This window comes from Hemitrygon akajei, chromosome 3 (assembly GCF_048418815.1).
Source record: "Hemitrygon akajei chromosome 3, sHemAka1.3, whole genome shotgun sequence".
Classification (NCBI taxonomy): domain Eukaryota; kingdom Metazoa; phylum Chordata; class Chondrichthyes; order Myliobatiformes; family Dasyatidae; genus Hemitrygon; species Hemitrygon akajei.
In genome coordinates, this window is record NC_133126.1 from 93075734 (window position 1) to 93098031 (window position 22298).

General features: G+C 39.7%; 2 protein-coding genes across 4 annotated transcripts in view; one reads left to right on the top strand and one right to left on the bottom strand.

Moving 5' to 3' along the window:
* LOC140725207 (cdc42 effector protein 2-like) overlaps positions 1-12361 on the top strand; it is a 30273-nt gene extending 17912 nt beyond the window's left edge. For 2 of the 3 annotated variants that reach the window (XM_073040347.1, XM_073040349.1), the window contains exon 2: positions 9917-12361. In XM_073040347.1, the coding sequence (XP_072896448.1) occupies positions 10016-10615 (600 nt within the window). In that variant the 5' untranslated portion in view covers positions 9917-10015 and the 3' untranslated portion in view covers positions 10616-12361. Of the gene's footprint in view, positions 1-78; positions 197-9916 lie in introns of those variants that run through there. The other variant, XM_073040348.1, reaches the window with a different exon arrangement.
* Positions 1-22298, bottom strand: part of dnajc17 (DnaJ (Hsp40) homolog, subfamily C, member 17) — a 157692-nt gene that overhangs the window by 32710 nt on the left and 102684 nt on the right. The window lies entirely within an intron of this gene.

Here is a 22298-nt window from a genome sequence, read left to right on the forward strand (position 1 = left end):
CTGACCTCATGACTGTTCTGATGACAATGCTCAATAAATTTGAGTGGTGATAACATGCACTCGACATCACCAGCGCTACAGAGCTTTAGTTTGAGGAGTCAGCACCAGTTCCAGGGTACACACTGCATCTGTTCCTGTGCAAGTTGGCTGCGTTTCCGTGGTGTGCGGCTCTGGATCTTCTGAGTTTTGTGCCGTGGTTAGTGTGGCTATTTTCTTTTTAGAATTGTTAGAACATTCTGCACTACCTAGAAAAATGCTGGCGCAGCTTGCTCTGTGTGATCTGGATGTTTGTATTTTTTAAAATCACATTTGATTTGTGTGAGTTGACATATTGTAGTGCTTGTGATTGCAATGGGGGAGGGAGGTAGCACTTTGTTCTTTATGCGAACCACATCACTTTAGTTTTGGTGTGTTGGGTTTTGCAAGGAAAGAGGCTAATTAAAGGAGCTCATGTTGTTCAATCCATTTTTATCATTCTTGTGGGAAAGCCAAAGAAATGTTTAATGACATAGCAATGAGACACCTGGGTATAAGATTGAACAATAATCAACAGGATAAATATTAATATTTAAAATACACAGCCTATCCCCAAGTGATTTCCACTGAGTAACAGCTCTGGATGGAAATTCTGGATGGGAGACGCCTGTGAAGAGGGACAGAGCCTGAATATCCTGTCAGTGCACACTACACTACTCTGGAATGTTTGCCCAGTAAACACAAAAAACATGCAATTGCAGTCTGTGTTCTACTCATATCTGTTATAAAATATAGGAGCTTCAGACAAAGAGTGTTTATTTAATTCCACATCGATAGCCAAGAACTTGCGTCAAATGCTGTCTATAAAATATACATACACACCTGATGATGTCTTATGACGGGCACATTCAGATATCAGAATCAAGTTTATTACCATTGTCTTATATAAGACAAAATTTGTTTGTGAAACATAGAAAAACTGCAGCACAATACAGGCCCTTCGGCCTACAACGCTATGTCGAACATGTACTTACTTTAGAAATTACCTAGGGTTAACCCATAGCCCTCTAGTTTTCTAAGCATATGCTTTGTAGCATAAGTACATAATATTACTATAAATTACAGAATAAATAGTGCAAAAGAAAAGGGTTCATGAGATGGACGTGAAGAAGCAGTTTTTGAATCATTGATTGCTGGTCTTGAGGCTCCTGTACATCCTCTCTGATGGTAGTAATGAGAAGAGAGGCATGTCTTGATGGTGAGGGTCATTAATGATAGAAGCCATTTTCTCGAGGCACCATCTCTTGAAGATGTCCTTGATGGTGGGGAAGTTTGTACCAGTGATGTAGCAGGCCAAACCTACAACCCTCTGCAGCCAGTCAATGCAATCCTGTACATTGGTGCCTCCACAACGCAAACAATCAGAATGCTCTCCACTGTATATCTACAGTAATTTGCAAGAGTCTTTGGTGACACAGCAAATCTCCGCAAACTCTTAATGAAGATAAGCTGCTAGCGTGCCTTCTTCACGATTGCATCAATATGTTGGGCTCAGGATAGATCCTCTGAGATATTGACAGCTAAGAACGTGAAGCCACTCACCATTTCCATCACTGACCCTTAATGAGGACTGGTGCATATCCCCTGAGTTCCCCTTTCTCGAGCCCACAATTAATTCCTTGGGCTTGCTGATGTTGAGTGCGAGGTTGTTGATGTTGTTGACCCTACTCAACCAACCACTTTAACTCATTGCTGTACGCCTCCTCATTATGATCTGAAATTTTACAGATACCAGTAGTGTCATTTGCAAATTTATAGATGGTGCTTGAGCTGTGCTTAACCATAAAGTCATGAGTGTAGAGTGTAGAGCTGTGGCTTAAGCACACGTCCTTGAGTTGCATCTGTGTTGCTATCAGCGAGGAGGAAATATTCCTACTAGCTGTGGTCTCCTGATGAGGAAGCTGAGGACCTGGTTTCAGGAGGTGGTACAGTTGCCCAGGGTTGAAAGCTTAGTGACGATGGGACTGAAGACCAATCTATAAGCAATAAACAGTATCCTGACATATATCATACTACTTACTTCATGGGAAGAAAATCTGTAAACATTTCACAATTATAGTAAGTAGTTGCAGGTTCAGTCTGTGAGTATTTCCTCAGTCAGTTCAGCTTCCTTAACCATGGTTCCCATGCCTGGAACAAATATTCTACAACTCTAACAATGGATAACTCTGTATGAGATTCAGAATCAGGTTTATTATCACTGACATATGCATAACAAAAATATTCTAAGTTACAGTAAAATATATTAAATAGTGCAAAACGAGAGCATTAAGTGAGGTAGTTTTCATTGTCTATTCAGAAATCTGATGGCAGAGGGGATGAAGCTGTTCCTCAAAAGTAGAGTGTGTCTTCGGGCTCCTATAACTCTGCCCTGAAGGTAACAGTGAGAAAAGAGCATGTCCTGGATGCAGAAGGTCCTTAATAATGGACCTTCTTCAGGCACCCTCTTTTGAAGATGTCCTCGATGATGAGGAAGCTTGTGCCCATGATGGAGATGGCTAAGTTTATAATCCTCTACAAATTTTTCTGATCCTATACATTGCCATCTCCATGCCAGAAGATGATGCAACCATTCAAAATGGTCTCTATGGCTCATCTATAGAAATTTGTTAGTCTTTGGTGACATATCAAATCTCCTCAAACTCCTAATGAAATATAGCCACTGGCATGCTTTCTTTATACTGCAGCAATATGATGAGCCCATAATAGATCTTCAGAAACTTAAAGTGGCTCGCTCTTTCCACTGCTGACCTCACAATGAAGACTGGTCAGTGTTCTTCCAACTTCCCCTTCCTGATGTCCACAATCAGTTCCTTGGTACTAATAACATTGAGTCAAGGTTGTTGTTGTGACACCACTGAACCAGCCTATCTATTTCACTCCTCTATGCCTCCTCATCACCATCAGAGATTTTGTCAATAGTTGTGTTACTGCCGAATTCATAGATAGTGTTTGTGCTGTGCCTAGCCACACAGTCATGAGTGCAAAGAGAGCAGAACAGTAGGCTAAGTATACATCCTTGAGGTCCTCCTACATTGATCATCAGTGAGGAGGGGATGTTATTTCTGATCCACACTTACTATGGTCTCCTGATGAGGAAAGTCAAGGATCCAGTTGCAGGGGGAGCTACAGAGGCCCAGGTTTTGAAGCTTGTTGATTAACACTGATGGTGGATGATGGTGGTGAAATCTGAGCTCTAATTAATAAACAGCCTGACATTGGTAGCAAGGATCCACCTCCACATTTCATTCTGATTCCTATGTATGTCTTCATTCAGTCCATTCCTAGCAGGCAGCAAGCACAAGGAGACAATCAAAAGCTGACAGGGATTCATTTGAATGGCTCAATTGGCTCAGGCTTGGTACTTGGAATCGATTCCAAAAGAGCGCGGTATCTACTATTTATAGATCAGAGTCCAAATTGTTTTATTATTTTAGGAAAATTCAGTTTAGACTGTTATTTGTGGCTGTGAATCACTGGAAATCATTTCTCAGTCCACTGAAGGGTCTCAAACCAAAATGTCAACTGTCCATTTCACTCTACAGGTGCTGCTCGACCCACTGAATTTCCTTAAACATTATTGCCCCAATTCAAAAACCTTTATGAAATTATCTCAGTCATTTCATCAGTCCACTTATTATTTTGGAATACTAATTCTTTCAAGAGAATCCAACATAATCCTTTTAATTTCTAGACAATTCCATCTAACATATATCAATCTCTACATCAAAAGAAATGAAGTGGTTAATTTTTGACAGTGTTTGTATACCACTTTGACCTGCTCAGTGTGAACTGTGGAGTTACAGCACATTTAACAAATACTTTTTACAATCACATGGTCATGGGTTGTTTCTGCTCCCTCCCCCAGTACCTTCTCGGCAACCCTGACTCATTTTAAAGAAATTAAAACTGAAGGTAGAAGCAGTGAGAAGCTGATGCCTAGATAGTAATTACTTAATACAGGATATAGTGTGAAGCCAAGTAATGAGAATTCAGTACTAAGGAAGGCAAACGCAATGTTAGCACTCATTTCAAAAGGACAAGAACATGAAGCATGAATGTACTGTGAGGCTTTATAAGTTGTTGTTCAGACCACATCTGGAAACATACTGAGTAATTTTGGGCTTAAACTATGAGCAGTGGTTGAGGTCTGTGGACCTATACTTCAATGTAGGTCAGAGGATGAGAGGAAATCTCTTTGATACCTGCACGCTGGGATAGAATTGACATGGACAAGATGTTCCTATTAATAGGAGAGTCCTGGATTTGAGAGCATAGCCTTACAATAAAGAGACATCCATTTTAAGCACAGAAGAGGAATTTCTTCAGCCAAAGGGTGGTGAATCTGTGGACTTTATTTCCATACAGGCTGTGAAGGTCAAGTCATTGGGTGTATTTAAGGCAGAGGTTGATTGGTAAGTGAGATAAGGGTTAGAGATGGGAGAATGGAGTTGATTTTAAAAAAAAATCAGCAACGGCCATGATTGAATAGCAGAGAACAACCAATGGGCTAAGTGACTTAAATCTGCTCCAATATTTTATGGTCTTTAGTAGGAACCACCTCTTATGTTACCTGCACTCTCCCAGCAAATTGTGGACAGTCAGGCCTGATCAGGTTCTAGAGTACCGAGCTATGTGCATTTATTTGTAAAGTACCCACCTGGCTTAATCCAATCCAAGTCCATGGACAAACAAGAGTAAAAGGGTAAAACATTAAGTAAAATCTGCAGATGCTGGAAATCCAAGCAAAACACACAAAATGCTATAAGAACTCAGCAGGTCAGGCAGCATCTATAGAAATGAATGAACAATCGACATTTCCGGCCAAGAGCCTTCTTCAGGACCCACAACACTGAGTTCAAGAACAGTCATAAGGCAATACATTTTGACAAGTCAAACAGGGGTAGAGTATAGACAATAAATAGTAGGATGGTAAGGAATAGAAGGTCCTTTGGATTCCAGTTCATTGTCACTTCAAGTGTCAATGCAAGTCAATAGGGTAGTGAAGGAGGCATAGGCATGCTCTCCTTCATAGGCTGGAGCACAGAATATACTGAGATGTTTTGTTGCAACTTGTCAAAACACCAGTTAGACTCACTTGTAGTGTTGTGCATAGTTCTGCTCACCACACTACAGGAAAATGTGATTATGCTGAAGAAAGTGCAGAGGAAATTCACCACAATATTGCCTGAATTGAAGGACTTTAGTTCTGAGGAGAAATGGATATGTCTGAAGCAAAGGAAGACTTCTATATAAAATTATCAGAGGAGGATAGGGTGGATGGTTAGACATGTTTTTCTCCCTCCCATGGCTGGAGTATTAAAGACAAGTGGGCAGAGGCTTAAAGTAAGGGGAAAGTATTTGAAAGAGGATTAGAGGAAAAGGTTTTTGTATTTAAAGAAACAAATCAGAGTGATTGCTATCCAGAAGTCACTGCCAGCGGAGGCTGCTATAATCACCATGTACCTACAGATAAGCTGAGTTGGTACTTAATTACTCAAGGCATAGAAGGTTATGGATACTAGAGATGTGCAAAAAGGTCACTTTGGATAAGGTCCTGTTTGTTCACTGTACAGCACTGTGATTCAGTTTCAGAAGTAGCTGCCTGTAGTTCTCCCCATTTCCATCCACAAAAATTGACTTACTGAGCCTGCACTTGGGAGATTCAATGTTGGGTCTTTCCTCCAACACATGTTGCAGTTACAGATCTTTCAAAATCCTTGAGGTAAAAACACCCCAGGCTGATATTTTTAACCCATTTTTGCCATGCCAATTCCACTTTGATAAGAGGTGAGGTGGTCAATTGCAATGTACTCAAAGATGATGTTGGGTTACTGCTGTAGGTAACTCACAATATTAAAGGGCACAAGAGTTTCAAACAAGGCTCTTGCTACATTATCAAACTTATATGCCTTTCATATAGAGAACAAAAGGTGTATAGAATCATAGAGAGATACAGAAAAACAGAACAGAAATAAATCTCTCAGCCCACCATCCCCCCCCACACAATTTATACTTTTGTTGGCAGGGCAGGTTAAGAAAACAGTTCAAGATTCTGGGCTTTATCAATAAGAGTATAGAACATAATAGCAAGCAATTTTGATAAGATCAAGGGCCTTTGATAAAATACCGGCTCAATCACCATGAGAGTAGTGAGCCTGATCATCTGACTGAACAATTGCCCCCCACTTATTACTTTGTTGTGGCTACAACAGGCATTCTGCTGAGCTTGCAGCTATTTCTACAGTGCTAAGCCATTATCAGGCTGTGTACAGGTTACATCACCAACTGCTGACTGCCCAAGCTAAGAATGTGAATTGCTTTTGGAGCCCGGTGTTTAGCCGAAATTCAGTGTGCAAAGCAGGCCTTGGTTACCAGTTCCTGCATCCACCTCAAGTCTCATTTCTTGCCAAAATACCCAACAACCTAGCTGGGGAAAAGGATGTTAGCTGATTGTTACCCCTTCTTAGTATCACAAGCCTTTAGAGTTTTTGAAGGTGATTTTATTAATTATATAGTCCACTCTGAATGGATTAACCAGATTCCCACTTCCAACTAACTGGCACTTCATCTACCATTCTAAATACAAATGCTTTCCATTGCCCATTTGATATGGCTGCCATAGGTATTATCATGAAACTGAACGTCACCAAGGTTGTTAAGAGAGCACTGCCCAAAAGCTGAAATCTCTACCATGGGCAAAGGATGCAAAGACATCACCATCTGCAAATATGCTAGAAACTGTACACTATCCTGATGGAAATTAATTGCTAATGCTTCACCATCATTTTCTCCATATCCTGGCTTGAAATTAGGTCTCAAGTGACTGAAATTCAAGGATAGTGGTTTGGGCAGTAGATGCTGGACTTGTCAACAATGCCCACATTCCATTCATAAAGAAAAATACTATAGGTCAGAAAGATATTAGGGTTTTACAGTGAGTGGAGAAAAGAATTAATGAATGAGGAATTGCGAGAAACAGGATTTAGGATTGTGAACAAAAAGTTGGGGTTTTTCTTCTTAAAGCAGTAATGGAACACAAAAGAAATATTTAAAATCATAACACATTTAAGAATAAGGAACAAAGTCAATATCTAGTGGTCATAGATTGAAGGAAATTGGCAAAATACAAAAGCAAGATGAGATTATTTTTAAGTAATGAGCTGTTGTATCTGAAAGGCCTGGCCGGATAGGTGGTGGAAGCATTTTAAAAATAATTTACAAAGAGAATTTGGATAAACACACCTGAAGGATTTGGAGTTTGATAGGGTGAGATAAACGGAATAATTCTCTGGAAGAACTAGAAATGAGACAGACTGCCTGAAGCAATCATTTAATACTTAGAAGCCACTGGCTGATAAGGTTCAGTGTACTGACCTCCAGAAGTCAGCTACCATGGGGATAAGATACTGTTCAAACATGATGAAAGCAGTACACATAATGACATACAGACACTAGGGAGCGATTACAACACTAAACTATTAAGTAATCAGCAAACAATTCAAGACAGCTTCTTCCACTCTGCCATCTGATTTCTGAATGAACATTGAATCCATGAATATTACCTCACTACTTTTTTAATTTCTATTTTTGGCACTAATTATTTAACTATTTGAGATGTACATATACTGTAATCCAGTTTTTTGCTCTATTATTATGTATTGCATTGTACTGCTGCCACAAAGTTAACGAAGTTAATAAAGTTAACAATGTATGCCAGTGATATTAAACTTGATTTTGAAAGGAAACCCACCCTGATGAATTGCAGAGTACAAATCTAGTGCCCCTTGTTACAAACTATGAATGGATTGTGATTGTTCTCCTAAAAGCAAAGGAATTAAATTTAATTGAGATGTTCAAAAATCAGCAAAAGATTTGATAAGAGAGCACATAGGGTGAAACTATGCATTGTCAGAAGAAAAGTTAGTTTATTGTAGGAAGACTTTGAAAAAAATTTGGGATTTAGTGCTTGGAAAGGATGGTGGAAGTAGATTCAATAAATGAGAGATTTGGGTGATACATGGAAGCAAAAATATACAGGATTATGGAAAAAGATGTGGCTAGTAGGATTTATTTGATAATGCTAATAAAACTGCAGTGATATATCATTAATTGGATTGGGGATTGCAAAACGTTATGTGGATTTTCTGGTGTAGTCTATTTTGTCATATGCTTTTGTGATATCTTTCTGGAGGAACGTTATCTCATTTTTTAACTGCATTGCATTTGTGGTTTCTAAGTGACAATAAACTGAATCTGAATTAATGTGAACCACAGGCAGGAAAATATTAACTTTCAATTGAATCACTTGGGCCTGGGCTTCTACTTTTTTGATCAGTCTGTTATGTTAAATTTTGTGAAATGCTTAGCTAATTTTTCATCCATCTATCTCATCACTTGCTTGAAAATTTCAGTCATGCAGTCTTCAAATTAAATTGGCAAGCTGGATTGAAAATTCAGTCTGTGGGTAGGGATTTTAGTTTGTGGTGGGCTTTAGTGGAGTTTTGTATCAGTAACCCTCTTTTATGGTATGCATCTAGTTGTGATATGGGGAGGAAATCTTGTTGCTGATTAGTTGCATGACAAACTTTGTGCACTGTCATCTGGAATTATGCCTGCATTGGCTCATAAATAGAAGCCAAATCGACATGTTTGCTTACAGAATTGTTTGTGGAAAACCAGGCTTCTAGGAATTCTCTTGCAATCTGCACATTTACTTGCGCCATGACTTTAACTGATACCTGGTTGAATTTGTACCCCTCTCATCTTCACATCACAACTGAGTTTCCGAAAAGACGACCAATCAGCCAAACGACAAGTATATTATGGCCAAGCATGTGGAGGACACACAATTAACAGCACACTGATGATGTCTCCCTTCCTTTCCAGTTCTGAAGAAGACTCTTGGCCCAAAACATCGAATGTTTATTCAGTTCCATAGATGCTACCTGACCTGCTGAATTCCTCTGGGACCTATTTCTTCAGCATGGTGTCAAGTGGGCAGATATTTAAAGTGATTCCAGCACTTTCTTTCCTACCCACCTGGTTTTATCTATCATCTACCTATCCTCCTTCACTTCCCCCCCACTTTTTTATTCTGGCATTTTTCCCCCTTCCTTTCCAGTTCTGAAGAACAGTCTTGGCCCAAAACTTCGACTTTTTATTCAGTTCCATAGATGCTATCTGACCTGCTGAATTTCTCTGGGATTTTCTGTGTTGCTTTGGGTTTCTAGCATCTGCAGAATTTTTCATGTTCATGCTTTCAAGTGATGATAGAGTAATATCTCAATGCCTCTCCTGAAAGCTGAATTGACAAACTCGTAGCTTGATATGTGACTGATACATTCAGATCGTAAAAGCCTTGGGTGGTGACCTTTGTGTTTTTGGCACAGGGCTCTTCATTCTAACCCTGAAGCAGCACTATACTTGGCTATAACTTCTTAACAGTTTAAGAAACTGTTGATACTCACGGTTCATGCCAACACATCGGGGCGGCTGCTTGGAGTAGAAGGTGAACCAGAACCCAATGAACTGAACATTGTTCAGAGGGAGGACAGATAGGATAGATGTCTGCCAACCGATCGAGATAGAAGGGATTTTGGATACAAGAATTTGAAGCAACTAACTCCAAAATGCTGGAAGAACTCATCAGGCCAGGCAGACTCCATAGAGGTAAAGGGATAGTCAGTGTTTCTGGTCAAGGTTCTGATTCAGAACTGGTGGAAGACATCAACTATCATCCCTTTAGCTGCATGACCTACTAAGGTCTTCCAGCAGCTTGGTTTATTTGCCCCCACCTGATACTGAATATACTTTTACTTATTAATCAGCAAGCTTTATCACCACCAATTCACTTACTGTAAAATTTCTACTTCCATAGGATTGGGCTACCAGAAGACGACTTCTCCAGGATATTCATTACCTTTTTCAAGACCCTTCATAATAATTAAACTTTTGAGACCTACTGGTTGGTTATAAAATGTCTGTCAAATCACCCATCTATCTGAAAACTGGGTTGACTAAAAAGGGCAAGAAGCCAAAATTGCGTGAAGTCCTATCAGCCGACATGATCAGCCCACCTCTGGGAGATTTTCACCACAAGTCACACATTGGCAGGAGAGGAGAGGGTGACACCTTTGGGGATATGTCCTTCCTACAAGGCCAGGGTGACCTTCTGTCCTCCTTGAGTACATCGAAAGATCCAAGGGATGGGGCACCCCCTAAACCCCCTCGACTACACCTAGGAGAGCCCAATGACACAGCCGATGTCAATTCTACACAGGCAACCCCCGAGTCTCCAGATAACCAACCACCAGCTCCTTACTCACCCTCTGTACTATACCACCTGCAGGAGGCCTCTGAGGAAGCCCTACCAGATGACAAGCAGATAAGTGACAAAGACCAGCAACAAACTGAAGATGAAGAAGGATGGGAGTGCTCAGCTCAGAGAGAAGTGGATGACTCTCATTCAAGCCCTTCTGAATATATGTTTCAATTTGAACTGGATTTGGGGCCTTCGATACTGGAAGATGTTCTCAAAATAATGGATAATCACAAATCCATAACATCGCAGCAGTAATGCTACACTGACTGCTTGACTTTAAGGCGGTGAATTAAAAGTCTTCTGATATTGAACACAATAGTAACAACTTGCCCTAGGCAACCAAACTATCCAAGGAGAACAAAGTAATAAATAGTGCTTGAAATTCTGATTAAATATATAGATATGATAGACTCCTTAGATTCATCTGCAATGAGATTTGCAAAGTGGGATTACAGCATTGTATACTGAGTACACTTTGATTCTTCCTCCAGTTATTGTCTTCATTAAAGTAGCTGGAAGTATGGTAGCAACAGAGACACAGAAGTAAAACACTTCAATAGAATATTTTTTCATCTTCTAAATAAAGTCTAACCAACAGAAAGACTTAAATCCCCAGTTTCATTCAAAGATAAAATAGAGTACGGAAAAAGACATGCCAAATTGGAATTGCATACAAAGCACTTCAAAAAATTAGGTTCAGCCATGGAGTTAGCAGTGCAGAGAAAATTTTACCTTCTACGTTTGAAATGTATTGCTTACTGATGTCATCACACCGGGCATAATTAAATAGTGATCAAATTCCTCCTTTCTCCTTCATATTACTTAATATTATTCACATAACATTATTTCAGTCCTGTTCTAACAGAAATGATTTGAAAGGCCTCCAGTTCCTATATTCCCTGGCCTGAGAACCCACAGCCAATTATAGCCCCCCTCAAAGTTGTGTAAATAACAACTTGGCTTATACCATACTTCCCTTTAAAAAAATTACTATTCCATTGCTCCAATGGCAAAAGGGAAAACAACAGGAACGCCAGGATTCAGAAAATAATGATACTCAATTCAGAAAAGGCACACAAAAAGATGTACTTAAGTACTAATGATAAGAGTTGCATCAATAACAAAAGGGTGCCAATGAGTTGATGGGCTGCTGTAAATTACCTATTAACACAGGCAGTAGCAGAATAAAAACACTTAATGAGCAGGTGAGAGGGATAAATTGCAGTGTTACAAGGAAATGAGGCAATGGGAATGAGATTGATAGAATTGTTCTATTGGTAGCTGGCATGGATCTGTGACATAATAAATAAATAATTACTCAAATATTGCAATGTTTACTGCTGAAATATTGCAGAACTGATGGTGAAATTAAAACCAGTCCACACCTTGTTCCACATGTCCAGTCATAGATTTAGACACACTGCCTACCAAAGCACCTGCCTAGTACCCTGGGGACCCTGATCCTTTCTATAGCGCACAGAGGACCTCTAGTGGTAGAAGAGCTGTCAAGGTAACAGATAGCTCAATCCTGCATTGTTTCTCATTCCAACTCTGTCCTCAAAACATGCACAAACTGTCTTCTCTTCCCACATTATTTATTATTACATTTTTCAGAGGTTAACTTAAAGATTTGACTCTGTATTAAATATCACTATAATACTATGTAAAAATGATGATTCAAATAAATGTATAAATTTCAAGCTTTTATTGTGCAAAGTCAATTATTTTTCCACACTGAAGTCGACAGTGGCAAGGGAGATGCAGGTGATGATATGGTGGTGACAAAGTTGAGGTTAATAGTCCAGAAATACAGGATACCATCTGTTCTTTGAATTAACAATGCTTAATCAAAATGTTGGATCCAAAGCTCCCCTAACAATGCTACACCTTCCTAGCCCTGTTCAATTGCAGAAGTCCTGAAACTTTGAGTCCACAACCTTCAGACCTGTCAACATTGAATCTGTGGTCCCCTTGACCTGAAGCATAAATCTTCCTTCTTCACAAAGCTCAGGTATACTGTATACAGTACATCCAATTTCAATGTGACTCATGCATATAGTATGAACCAACAATACTACCAGAGATGCAACCTTTATCATATTGATAAGGAATTCTACTAATTGTGAAATTTTCTGATCCTCTTAATCCACTGAGCTTGCTGTGATACCAGGCACCAAGTCTATGTTACTAAAGCACTTCTCAAATATTCAGGTGCATGTAGATCCTTACAATGTTTTCCTCCTTTTTATAGGCCAGAAGTAAATGAGAAGCATTCTGAGAGTTTCCAACTCAGAATCTAATTGTACAACAGCCCGAAATATCCATCAGTTATTTTATTCACAACTTTGTGGCTCAGGATGTTTGCTCTGGTGTTGGTGAATTGGTGTATTCCAGACCTTAAATGCTCACTAAACTCCACATACCAACACCACACGTTCTGCCGAAGGGTCTTGGCCCGAAACGTTGACTGTACTCTTTTTTATCGATGCCGCCTGGCCTGCTGAGTTCTTACAGTGTTTTGTGTGTGTTGACCACATACCAAAAATCAGTGCTTCAGCTAACAACTTACAGCTCCCGTAGCAATAACAAGAGTACAAGCTCACTAGGTGAACAACCTTGGCTCAACTGTAAAGACATCAAAATGCATACATCAGAATGCTCTTATCCACTACAGCTCAGCATTCAGTAACATCATTCCCTCAACACTAATCAACAAGCTTGAAGACCTTGGTCTCAATACCCAATTGTGCAATTGGATCCTCTCTTTCCTCACTTGCAGATCCCAGTCAGTTTGGACTGGCAATAACAGCTCCTCCATGACCTCCATCAGCACAGGTGTACCACAAACCTATGAGCTTAATCCCTGCTCTATGCACTTTACACTCAAGACTGTGTGGCTAAATGCAACTCCAATGCCATATTCAAGTTTGCTGATGACATCACTTTTGTGGGCCAAATCAAAGGTGGCGATGAATCAGCACATAGGAGAGAGAATGATATTATAACAACAACCTCTCACTCAATGTCAGCAAGACAAAGGAACTGATTATAAACTTCAGGAGAGGGAAACCAGAGTTCCATGAATCAGTTCTTATCTGAGGATCAGAGGTGGAGAGGATTAGCAACTTTAAATTCCTAGATGTTATTATTTTGGAGGATCTGTCCTGGACCAAGCACGCAAGTTCAATTATGAAGAAAGCACAGCAGCTTTCTTTGGAGTTTGCAGAGATTCAGCATGTTATCTAAAACTTTGACAAACTTCTATAGATGTATAGTGGAGAAAATATTGACTGGTTACATCACAGCCTGCTTTGGAAACACTGGGGCACTTGAATGGAAAATCCTACAAAATGCAGTGGATTTGGCTCAGTTCATCATGGGTAAAACCCTCCCAACCATCGAGCACATCTACATGAATTGCTGTTGCACCAAAGCAGCATCCATCATCAGGGACCCTCACCACTATAGACATGCTCTCTTCTAGCTGTTGCCGTCAGGAAGAAGGTATACGAGCCTCTGGACTCACAACACTAGGCCCTTGAACCAAAGGTGATAACTTCATTCAACTTCCCTTGCCCCATCATTGAAATGTTCCCACAACTAATGGACTCACTTTCAAGGACTCTTGGTTTCATGTTTGCGATTTTTATTGCTTATTTATTTATATTATTGCTTCTTCATTTGCATTTGAACAGTTTGTCGTCTTCAGCACTTTGGTTGAATGTCCTAGCTGGGTGGTCTTTCATTGTTTCTTTTATAATTATTATTCTATAGATTTGTTGAGAATGCCCACAAGAAAATGATATATAGTGACACATGTACTTCGATAATAAAGTTTACTAAGAACTTTTCATTTCAGAATATTGCAACATCTTATGGTGATCAAGCACTAGATTCTACCAGAGCAGATTGCATGCTCCTCCATACATTCCGTCACTGGTTCTGGAGTAATGCACCTAAGGTGAATAGGCAAGGTAAGAGAAGGGCAATAACATTTCAGGAAGCATCATCCCATGCTGGCCTCAGTGAAGATGGATGATGCAAGCTAAAGTCTGGGTTCTGGAGATTCACAATAGTTGCAGTCAAAGCTCCAAGTGATATTGATTCAAGTATGTGCTTCACTGTAATGTTGGCACACTGATTAACTGCTGAATGCTTCACAGATGAATCTCACGCTACTTCCTATCTGCAGAATTCTAATAGATGTCAGCAGAGAAGCATCAGCAGTACGAATATTTACTGATTTTTTTTCATTCCCAAACTCAGGACATTGTGAAATATTGTTGTAGGTTGGAACTCTAACCTGGAATCACCTTCTTTACGTCCCATGCGAACCCACTGGAAAAACTCAGCTGCCATCAGGAAGTATGAGAGATGCAAAGTATATAACTCAAAGTTCAGTAGTTGCATAGTTGGTAGGACATGAGTCTGGGTCAAAGGCTGTCCTAGTTCCAGTCTTACTCCAAAACACATCATTTAGGCGACATTGCAGTTCAGTATTGAGAAATTACCATATCTTGTCTGGTTTACTTCAGTGTTACTTTTCCAGATCTCCCAATATCTAAAAATAAGTTGATCTGTGTTTTGGATATACAGAGAACTGAGCCTCCAGGGTAGAGAATTGCAAGGATTTGGTCCTCTCCAAGTCCTACCACTTACTCTGAATCTGAGATCCTTATTTATAGACATTCCAGTCAGGGGAAACATCAACTCCACATCTACTTTATCAAGCTCTAAGAACTTAGTCTGTTTTAATGAGATCCCCTCTCATTTTGCTAATATAAATTCTGACGAGTTAATCTCTCCTCATATGAAAAACCTGTCTGCCCAGGAATCAATCTGGTGAAACTTTGCAACAATCCTATTTCAAACACGTATAAGTAGAACAGACTAGTGTACAGTTTGAGATGTACTCTCACCTTTGCCTTGTATACTCAAATCCTGTCAGAGCAAAAGCCATATCCCATTTTCCAAACTGTCAAGCACTCCTGAAGTAATCCTACCTGGTACCCTGAACAACTGTTATTCCTCAACTATTGAATCATATGGTCACTTTTTGTAAGGCCCTGCTGGAAGCAAATGGATACTCAAGTTCCATGTACAGTAACACTGACTAATCTTCAGAATGATTTAGCACAGACATTCTGAGATCACGAAAGACACTGTCAAGCTTTTGTTTTGAGAAGCAATTTTATAACAATACAGGTAAACGGGCCTCTGCTGAAATTGTTTGAAAGAATAAATGGCAAGATATTTTGACCAGCAGGATGTTATTTAAGGAGATATTTGGAAAGATGTAGCCAATGAAATGATGAACTGAAGTGAATAGGAAGTGATCTGGTTCACTGGTTATATGAGCTGATCATTATAGGTGCACACTTCTCACTTGGCCTGCATAGTCTATACTTTAAAGCAAGACTGACAGATACTGTTTTATTTCTTGGCCAAGTATCCTTGAACTGCACCATGGAAAAAATTATTTTGGAAATTGCTTCCATGTCACAGTGTACCCCTTACATCAACCAAGCAGCTTTGTGAAGATTCTGTAATGATTGGGCTGAGAAATTCTTTAAAAAAAACACGATGGAATAAGTTTAACCACTTACAGAAACAAATTCCTGAAATAATGCTGGCTTGTCAATATAAGATGAGCTGATTGCTCAGTCTGGCAGCCTGATAGATCAACTTCAGCTGGCAGGCATGTTCTCTGAAACAAGCTATTTCAAATCCCAAGTAAGAAAGCCAATCTAATCTCATTCTGCATCCTGCATCTTGCTGTCTTCTGAACCATCAGTCCCACACACTGCATGCTTAATTACTGGAATATTTCCTTCCCAAACCAAAGATCGTTGCTGTCAGAACAAACCCCAGGGAATGCTGTAGGTTTGATGTGTGTTAGTCAGTGACCATAAGGAGTAAACCAGTTTAACTCCTTGCGTCCCTCCTCAATCATTGGATTTAATTTTGCCTTGAGCGGCTGACTCAATTGTATTTGTATTTGCAATTGTATTGGCACCAAGCATTATACCCATCCTTTTTGTGTAAACATGGCAACATCATGGGGGTTGAGGATTTAAAAACAGCAACGCTGACTTAAAAACAAAATCGAGATTATCGTGCTTATACCATATACTTCAAGTTGCTTACCACCATTGATCAACTGCAGGAACACACTACTGGAAGGCATGCCAGTAAATAACTCCCAGGCAGTTCATAAGCATAATGAAAAATGATTGATGGTTAAGTGTAACGGCATAACTGTAAGCTCACAGAGAGATTAGCATTGACAGCTGTACAGCAACTTGAGTTTCTCCCTTGCAGTTCACAATGTAACCAGAAACTCCAGGCGAGATGACTGCCCTGTAATCACTTCCAGCTTCCAATTACTCTCTAAAGGCTTTATAACAGCATATGGGAAATACAAAGTCTGCTTTGAGTAATGGATTTGTAGGCCTCACTGAAAACTTAAGTAACTCCAAATGCAATCGCACAGTACGAGTGGAACAAAGACAGGATGAGAAGCATTTACCTCAACTCTTCTGGTTGCTTATATTTTCGTTGGTGACATTGTGTCACTTACTCGAAAGGCATTACATTTTCAGAACCTACCTCAACCTGCAGAACACAGCAATTCCACCCCCACCTTGGCTAACGACTGGGAGGCAGACAATAATAACTTGGCAACACCACTACCTCCATTATGAGTTTTCCTGTCTCACTTGTAGGGGTATGGCCTATCCTTCTCCTGGCCTGTCTTTACTTATTGCTAATCAGATTAGGGGATGGAAGAGAAAGAAATGAGATTGCTTCTGGGCACAAAGATTAGACAGCCAAAATCCAACACCATCAAATCTGATTGGCAGATTATCTTTGTAGTCAAGGCTTAACTCTCAGCTAACGCTCCATTATCTTCACTCTCTGGCGTTCTTGTTTAACATGTTAATGAGCGCTTTTATTAATCATTTACTGCTGCTATGTCCTGTGATGGTTTTCTCTTTCGCTTGCTTCTCTGAGCTAAATATTATTTCTCAACAACGCTTAAATTCCCTACAACAAAAGCATCGCTTCTTCAGCTTGGTTCAAGTCATAGCCTCCAGACAGCAAGGCCTCAGCCTGCTATCCAATGTAATATTGAAGAATTTCTGGAGATACTGCCTTATGGATAAAACATGAACTTATGATCAGATATTTGCCTCAAACATCCCAAGAACAGTAGTGAGCTCTGCAGGATTGAACTAAGCTGCAGAGCATTGCAAAATTAGTCAGCTCCATCATGGGCACTAGCCTCCGTGGTATCCAGGACAGCTTCAAGGAACGGTGCCTCAAAAAGGCAGCATCCATCATTAAGAACCCCAATCATCCAGGACATGCTCTCTTCTCATTGCTACCATCAGGAAGGATGCACAGAAGCCTGAAGGCACACACTGAACGATTCAGGAACAGCTTTTTCCCCTCTGCCATCCAATTTCTGAATGGTCACTGAACCCATGACCACTACCTCATTACTTCCTTATTTCTGCATTGTACTGCTGCCACAAAGTTAACGAATTTCACAACATATGCCAGTGATATTAAAACTGATTCTGATTCTTCCAAAGTCTCAATCAAACCTCCTTCGTTAACAACCCACATACAAACAGCAGGCACAGTAATTCTTACCTTAGTTGGATCATATGTGTAAATTGACCACTATTTTGCCCTGCCCAAGACATTACTGCATTCTATGTTTTTGTACACAGTGACCAGGTCCTATTACATTACGGCCCTTTCTTTCTAACTGACAACATCTCTCATAGGAACTGATTTCAGCAACTCTAGATTAAGATGTTTTATATCGCTGATCAGCATCAGGTTTCATCCTTCTTCAGAAAACACATTTCATTCATAGATTATTAAAAGAACAAGACTACTATTTGTGCACAAGTCAGCTGAATTCTTTGTGTGAGGGAAGGCCTTCCCTCAGCTGGTTTCTCCTATTCTCATCTCTCTCCGAGGGCAAAGAATCTCTGGAATTCTCCCTCCCAACAGTGGTGGAGACAAGATCATTGGATATGTTTAATACTGAAGATTTGACAGCTATAGGGAGCTATTCAGTGTGCAATAAATTTACATCATCCTATGTGCTGATTCATCACCATCTTTGATTCAGCAGTGTCACCAGCAAACTTAAATACGGCATTGGAGCTATACTTAGCCACACAGTCATATCTATAAAACAAGCAGAGCAGGGAGTTAAGCGCACAGCCTTACGGTTCACCTGGGCTGATGGTGATTGTGGAGGAGATGTTGCTACCAATCTGAACTGACTAAGGTTTGCAAGTGAGAAAATCAAGGATCCAATTGCACAAGGAGATATAAGGAATTATGCATGTTCTTGTGGGTTCAGATGTGGTAGAAGCTTTGGGGAAATTGGACCAAACATTTTTACCATTAGCAGCTAAAGTGGGTCGTGACAGAAAGTCACATTAAAAAAAGCTAATTATTATGAGATGCAAATGGTCTACTTTGGGGTTCAGTTGTTGCACAGTTGGAAGTGATCTTGACCCTAAGTCATAAATTGTGGGTTCTAATTTCAGTCTTACTCTAGAACACATAATTTAGCCTAACATTCAGTATTGAGGAATCACCACATGATGGCTGATTGATCTTCATGCCACTTTGCTGCACAAAACCCACGTCTCCCAATATCTAAAATCTGTTGATCTGTGACCTGAATGAGGCTCTAGGCAAAATAGTACAAGAATTGTATCATCTAGGTATAGGGGAACAATTTTTTTCTCATTTCTACCCTCAAAGTCTAAACTGTTATTTTGAGACAGTTGCCTCTACTTCTAGATATTCCCATCGAGGAAGTATCAACTCCACATTTACCCTATCAAACTCTGTTTCAGTGAAATCGCCTCTCTGGATTTATATTTCAGAATTGCTAAACTCTGGAGTACAAATCTAGACTACTTAATCTCTCTGAACATGACAAACCTGTTAACCGTATCAGTAATTAATAATAAAAAATAATTTAAATGATCAAAAATTAATAGATTAAGAGATATTTTAAGATCTCAGAATAAATATTTTTGGAAAAAATTAGGTTGTGTAAGAAATTGAACAGGGTGTTGTCTTGATTGGAACATTTCAGTCATAAGAAGAGATTTGTTGAGTGTTGAAGAGAAAGAAACTGATGGCGATGTGGTAGAGGGATACAGGTTTATGTGAGGAATAGATGGGCTACAAAGAATCTTTTTCTTACACTGAAAGTGTTAAAGACAGCATATGCTTAAGATAAGCAGTAGAGGTTTAGAGGGGATATGAGGAAGAATTATCGTCACACAGAGGTTGGAATCTGGAATGCACTGCATAATGATGTAATGGAAACAGATCTCTCAACATTTAAGAAACACATAGATAAGCACACTAATTGCCAAAGCACAGATGGCTATGAATCTAATGTGGGGAAATACAATATAGTATAATAAAGCAATAGGGTGGTGGGGAGTACATTTTTGGGTCAAAACCTTGCTATCAGGACTCCCCTCACCCACTCGAAATGTATAGCACTCCATTCACTTTGCACCGATCTCAATACCATCTCTTTTCATAACAGAAGTTGGTTGTGATGTGATTGATGGATTAGGGAACACTATTTGTATTAAGCAGGCTGAATTGGTTATAGCGTGAACACAAATGGACCAACTTGTGCTCTGAAGGCATCTACAACCTTTGTGTTATAATACATCTTTCTATTAAATTTCTTAGGAACAGGATTAGTTTTATTTATCCATTGTACATTGAAACATACAGTAAAATGCGCCATTTGTGTCAACGACCAATAAAGTCCAAATACATGCTAGCGGCAGCCAGTACATGTTGTCATGCTTCTGGTGCTACCTAGCATGCCCACAGCCTACTAGCCCTTTCCACGCGTTTTTGGAATGTGGGAGGAAACTGGAGCACTTGGAGGAAAACTACAGAGTCACAGGGAGAACATATAAGCTCCTTATAGACAGCAATGGGAATTGCACACTGGTCACTGATAGCTGGGGCTATAATCATGTTAAGTTAACCACTACACTACCAAGCTGCCCTGACTATATTCCTTTAGCAGAAATATTTATAAGATATAATAGCAATTAATATAGATGGGTGCATAGTTCAACTTGGGCATGGAGGCAACCTGTTCCTATGCTGTTTAACTCTAAGAGCTAACATAAAGGAGACAGATTTATGAAGTTTCCTGAATTTTATGCAAGGTGAAAAGATTCCAAACCGAACTAGCCTATACAGTGCTTCATATATACATTATTTAGGGAAAATTAATCCAGTTAGGTCTCACAATGAGAGAACTCAGCAGCTAAGTTATTTTTGTGGTTCCAACTGAGATGTTTCGGAACTCTTCAACGCTTTGGAATTGTTCACTTTAATAGTTGGTACGTTGACATTTCTGTTAATGCAGCACACCTATGCTTCAACTATTGACCAAGATGTGGTTTTAAAATGAGAACTGGTAACATGTGGGCTTCATTATCCTCATTATTTCTCTGCCTCTAATCACACATCACCTGAAGAATAGAACCACTCTGTGCAAGGTTTAGGCCATTAATTAGCTTTACATATTTAACTAGTGAACATATCTGTGTTCTGGATATGCCTTTGTGCTGGGTCAAATCTTGACAGTAATTCATCCCCTTGAACCAGCCTTAACCCAGAGATGCTGAAAACAATGGTCTGATCCTTTGCTGATATCACCTCATTTGGCACTAAATTGAGATTGAGCGTGTACTGTAGAGTCAACGTTTCAGTGAACGTCACTTTAAACGCCTGGACAGGGTGGGTGGATGACATCAGTATAACGAAATGTGGACAGATTGCTGGGACATTCGAGAGAGAGAGAGAGAGAGAGAGAGATAAGACTTCAGACCACGAGCAGGAGCTCACTACAGTAATGGGTGAAGTTTGATACTTTCCCATGCCCAAAGGATTGGGTTGATTAGCAGCACACAGTGCATATTGGATACGTGACTGTCACTTTGTACGATCCATATGTGGATTCCTGGAGTACTTTGTGGCGACCACTCCATGGATTTGGGTGTGTTATGTGGTGACCATTCATGCTAAGGAGTATTTCATGACTGTCACCTTGTGATAGCTCTATGTGGATTTTAGAACACTACTCATCGGCTGAGATCTTCTGTGACTGTTACCTTGTTTTCCCAGCGTGGAACCTTTGGAATTCTTCGTGGACGCCTCCTTGTTACATTTTAATGTGGATTTACAAATTTGTCCTCTCACCTATTCCGTGGATTACCGGAACTTTCTAGCTTGCCATCTAAGACTTTAAGAACTGTCCCTTAGCCTGACAATTTGGGAGCCACAAACTCATAACACTGTTAACTTCTGTTTAGGAGAGTAGTTTGTCTAATCTTCTGTATTTTGGGTAGATACTAATAAAAAATAGTCGTTTAACATTGAAACTTGACTCAGGTTGTGGTCTACTGCTGCTGGTGTGTATCAAGAGGTTTAGTTGAAAAGGAACAGAAACATTCGGAGACCAGCTGTAAAATTCAATGAAAGCCTCTGTGTCTTTTGCCCTAGTTCAGGAAGCATTTTTTAATAAATCAAAAGGCTGCTGAATAGATAAGATACCCTGCACAGAGGATACTTGCAAAAGAAAAACACACTAAGATCTGAATTTCCAGTTCCCACTGTGAATCTGCCTCATTCCCACAATTCATCAACTTCAAAAATAATAACCAAAAAAAGAAAAATCAATATTTATTGTTGAACTAATTTCTTCAGACCTTTTTTTTTAAAAAAAGGATGGACAAGTAACTCACAGGGGAGCAATTCTATCATATTCTGCCAGCTCAGCTCAAGTTTTTGTTGCTTTCTGTCCAGTTCTGGTTGCTGTGAAATTTTCCCTTTATTTTTCCAGTAATCATCT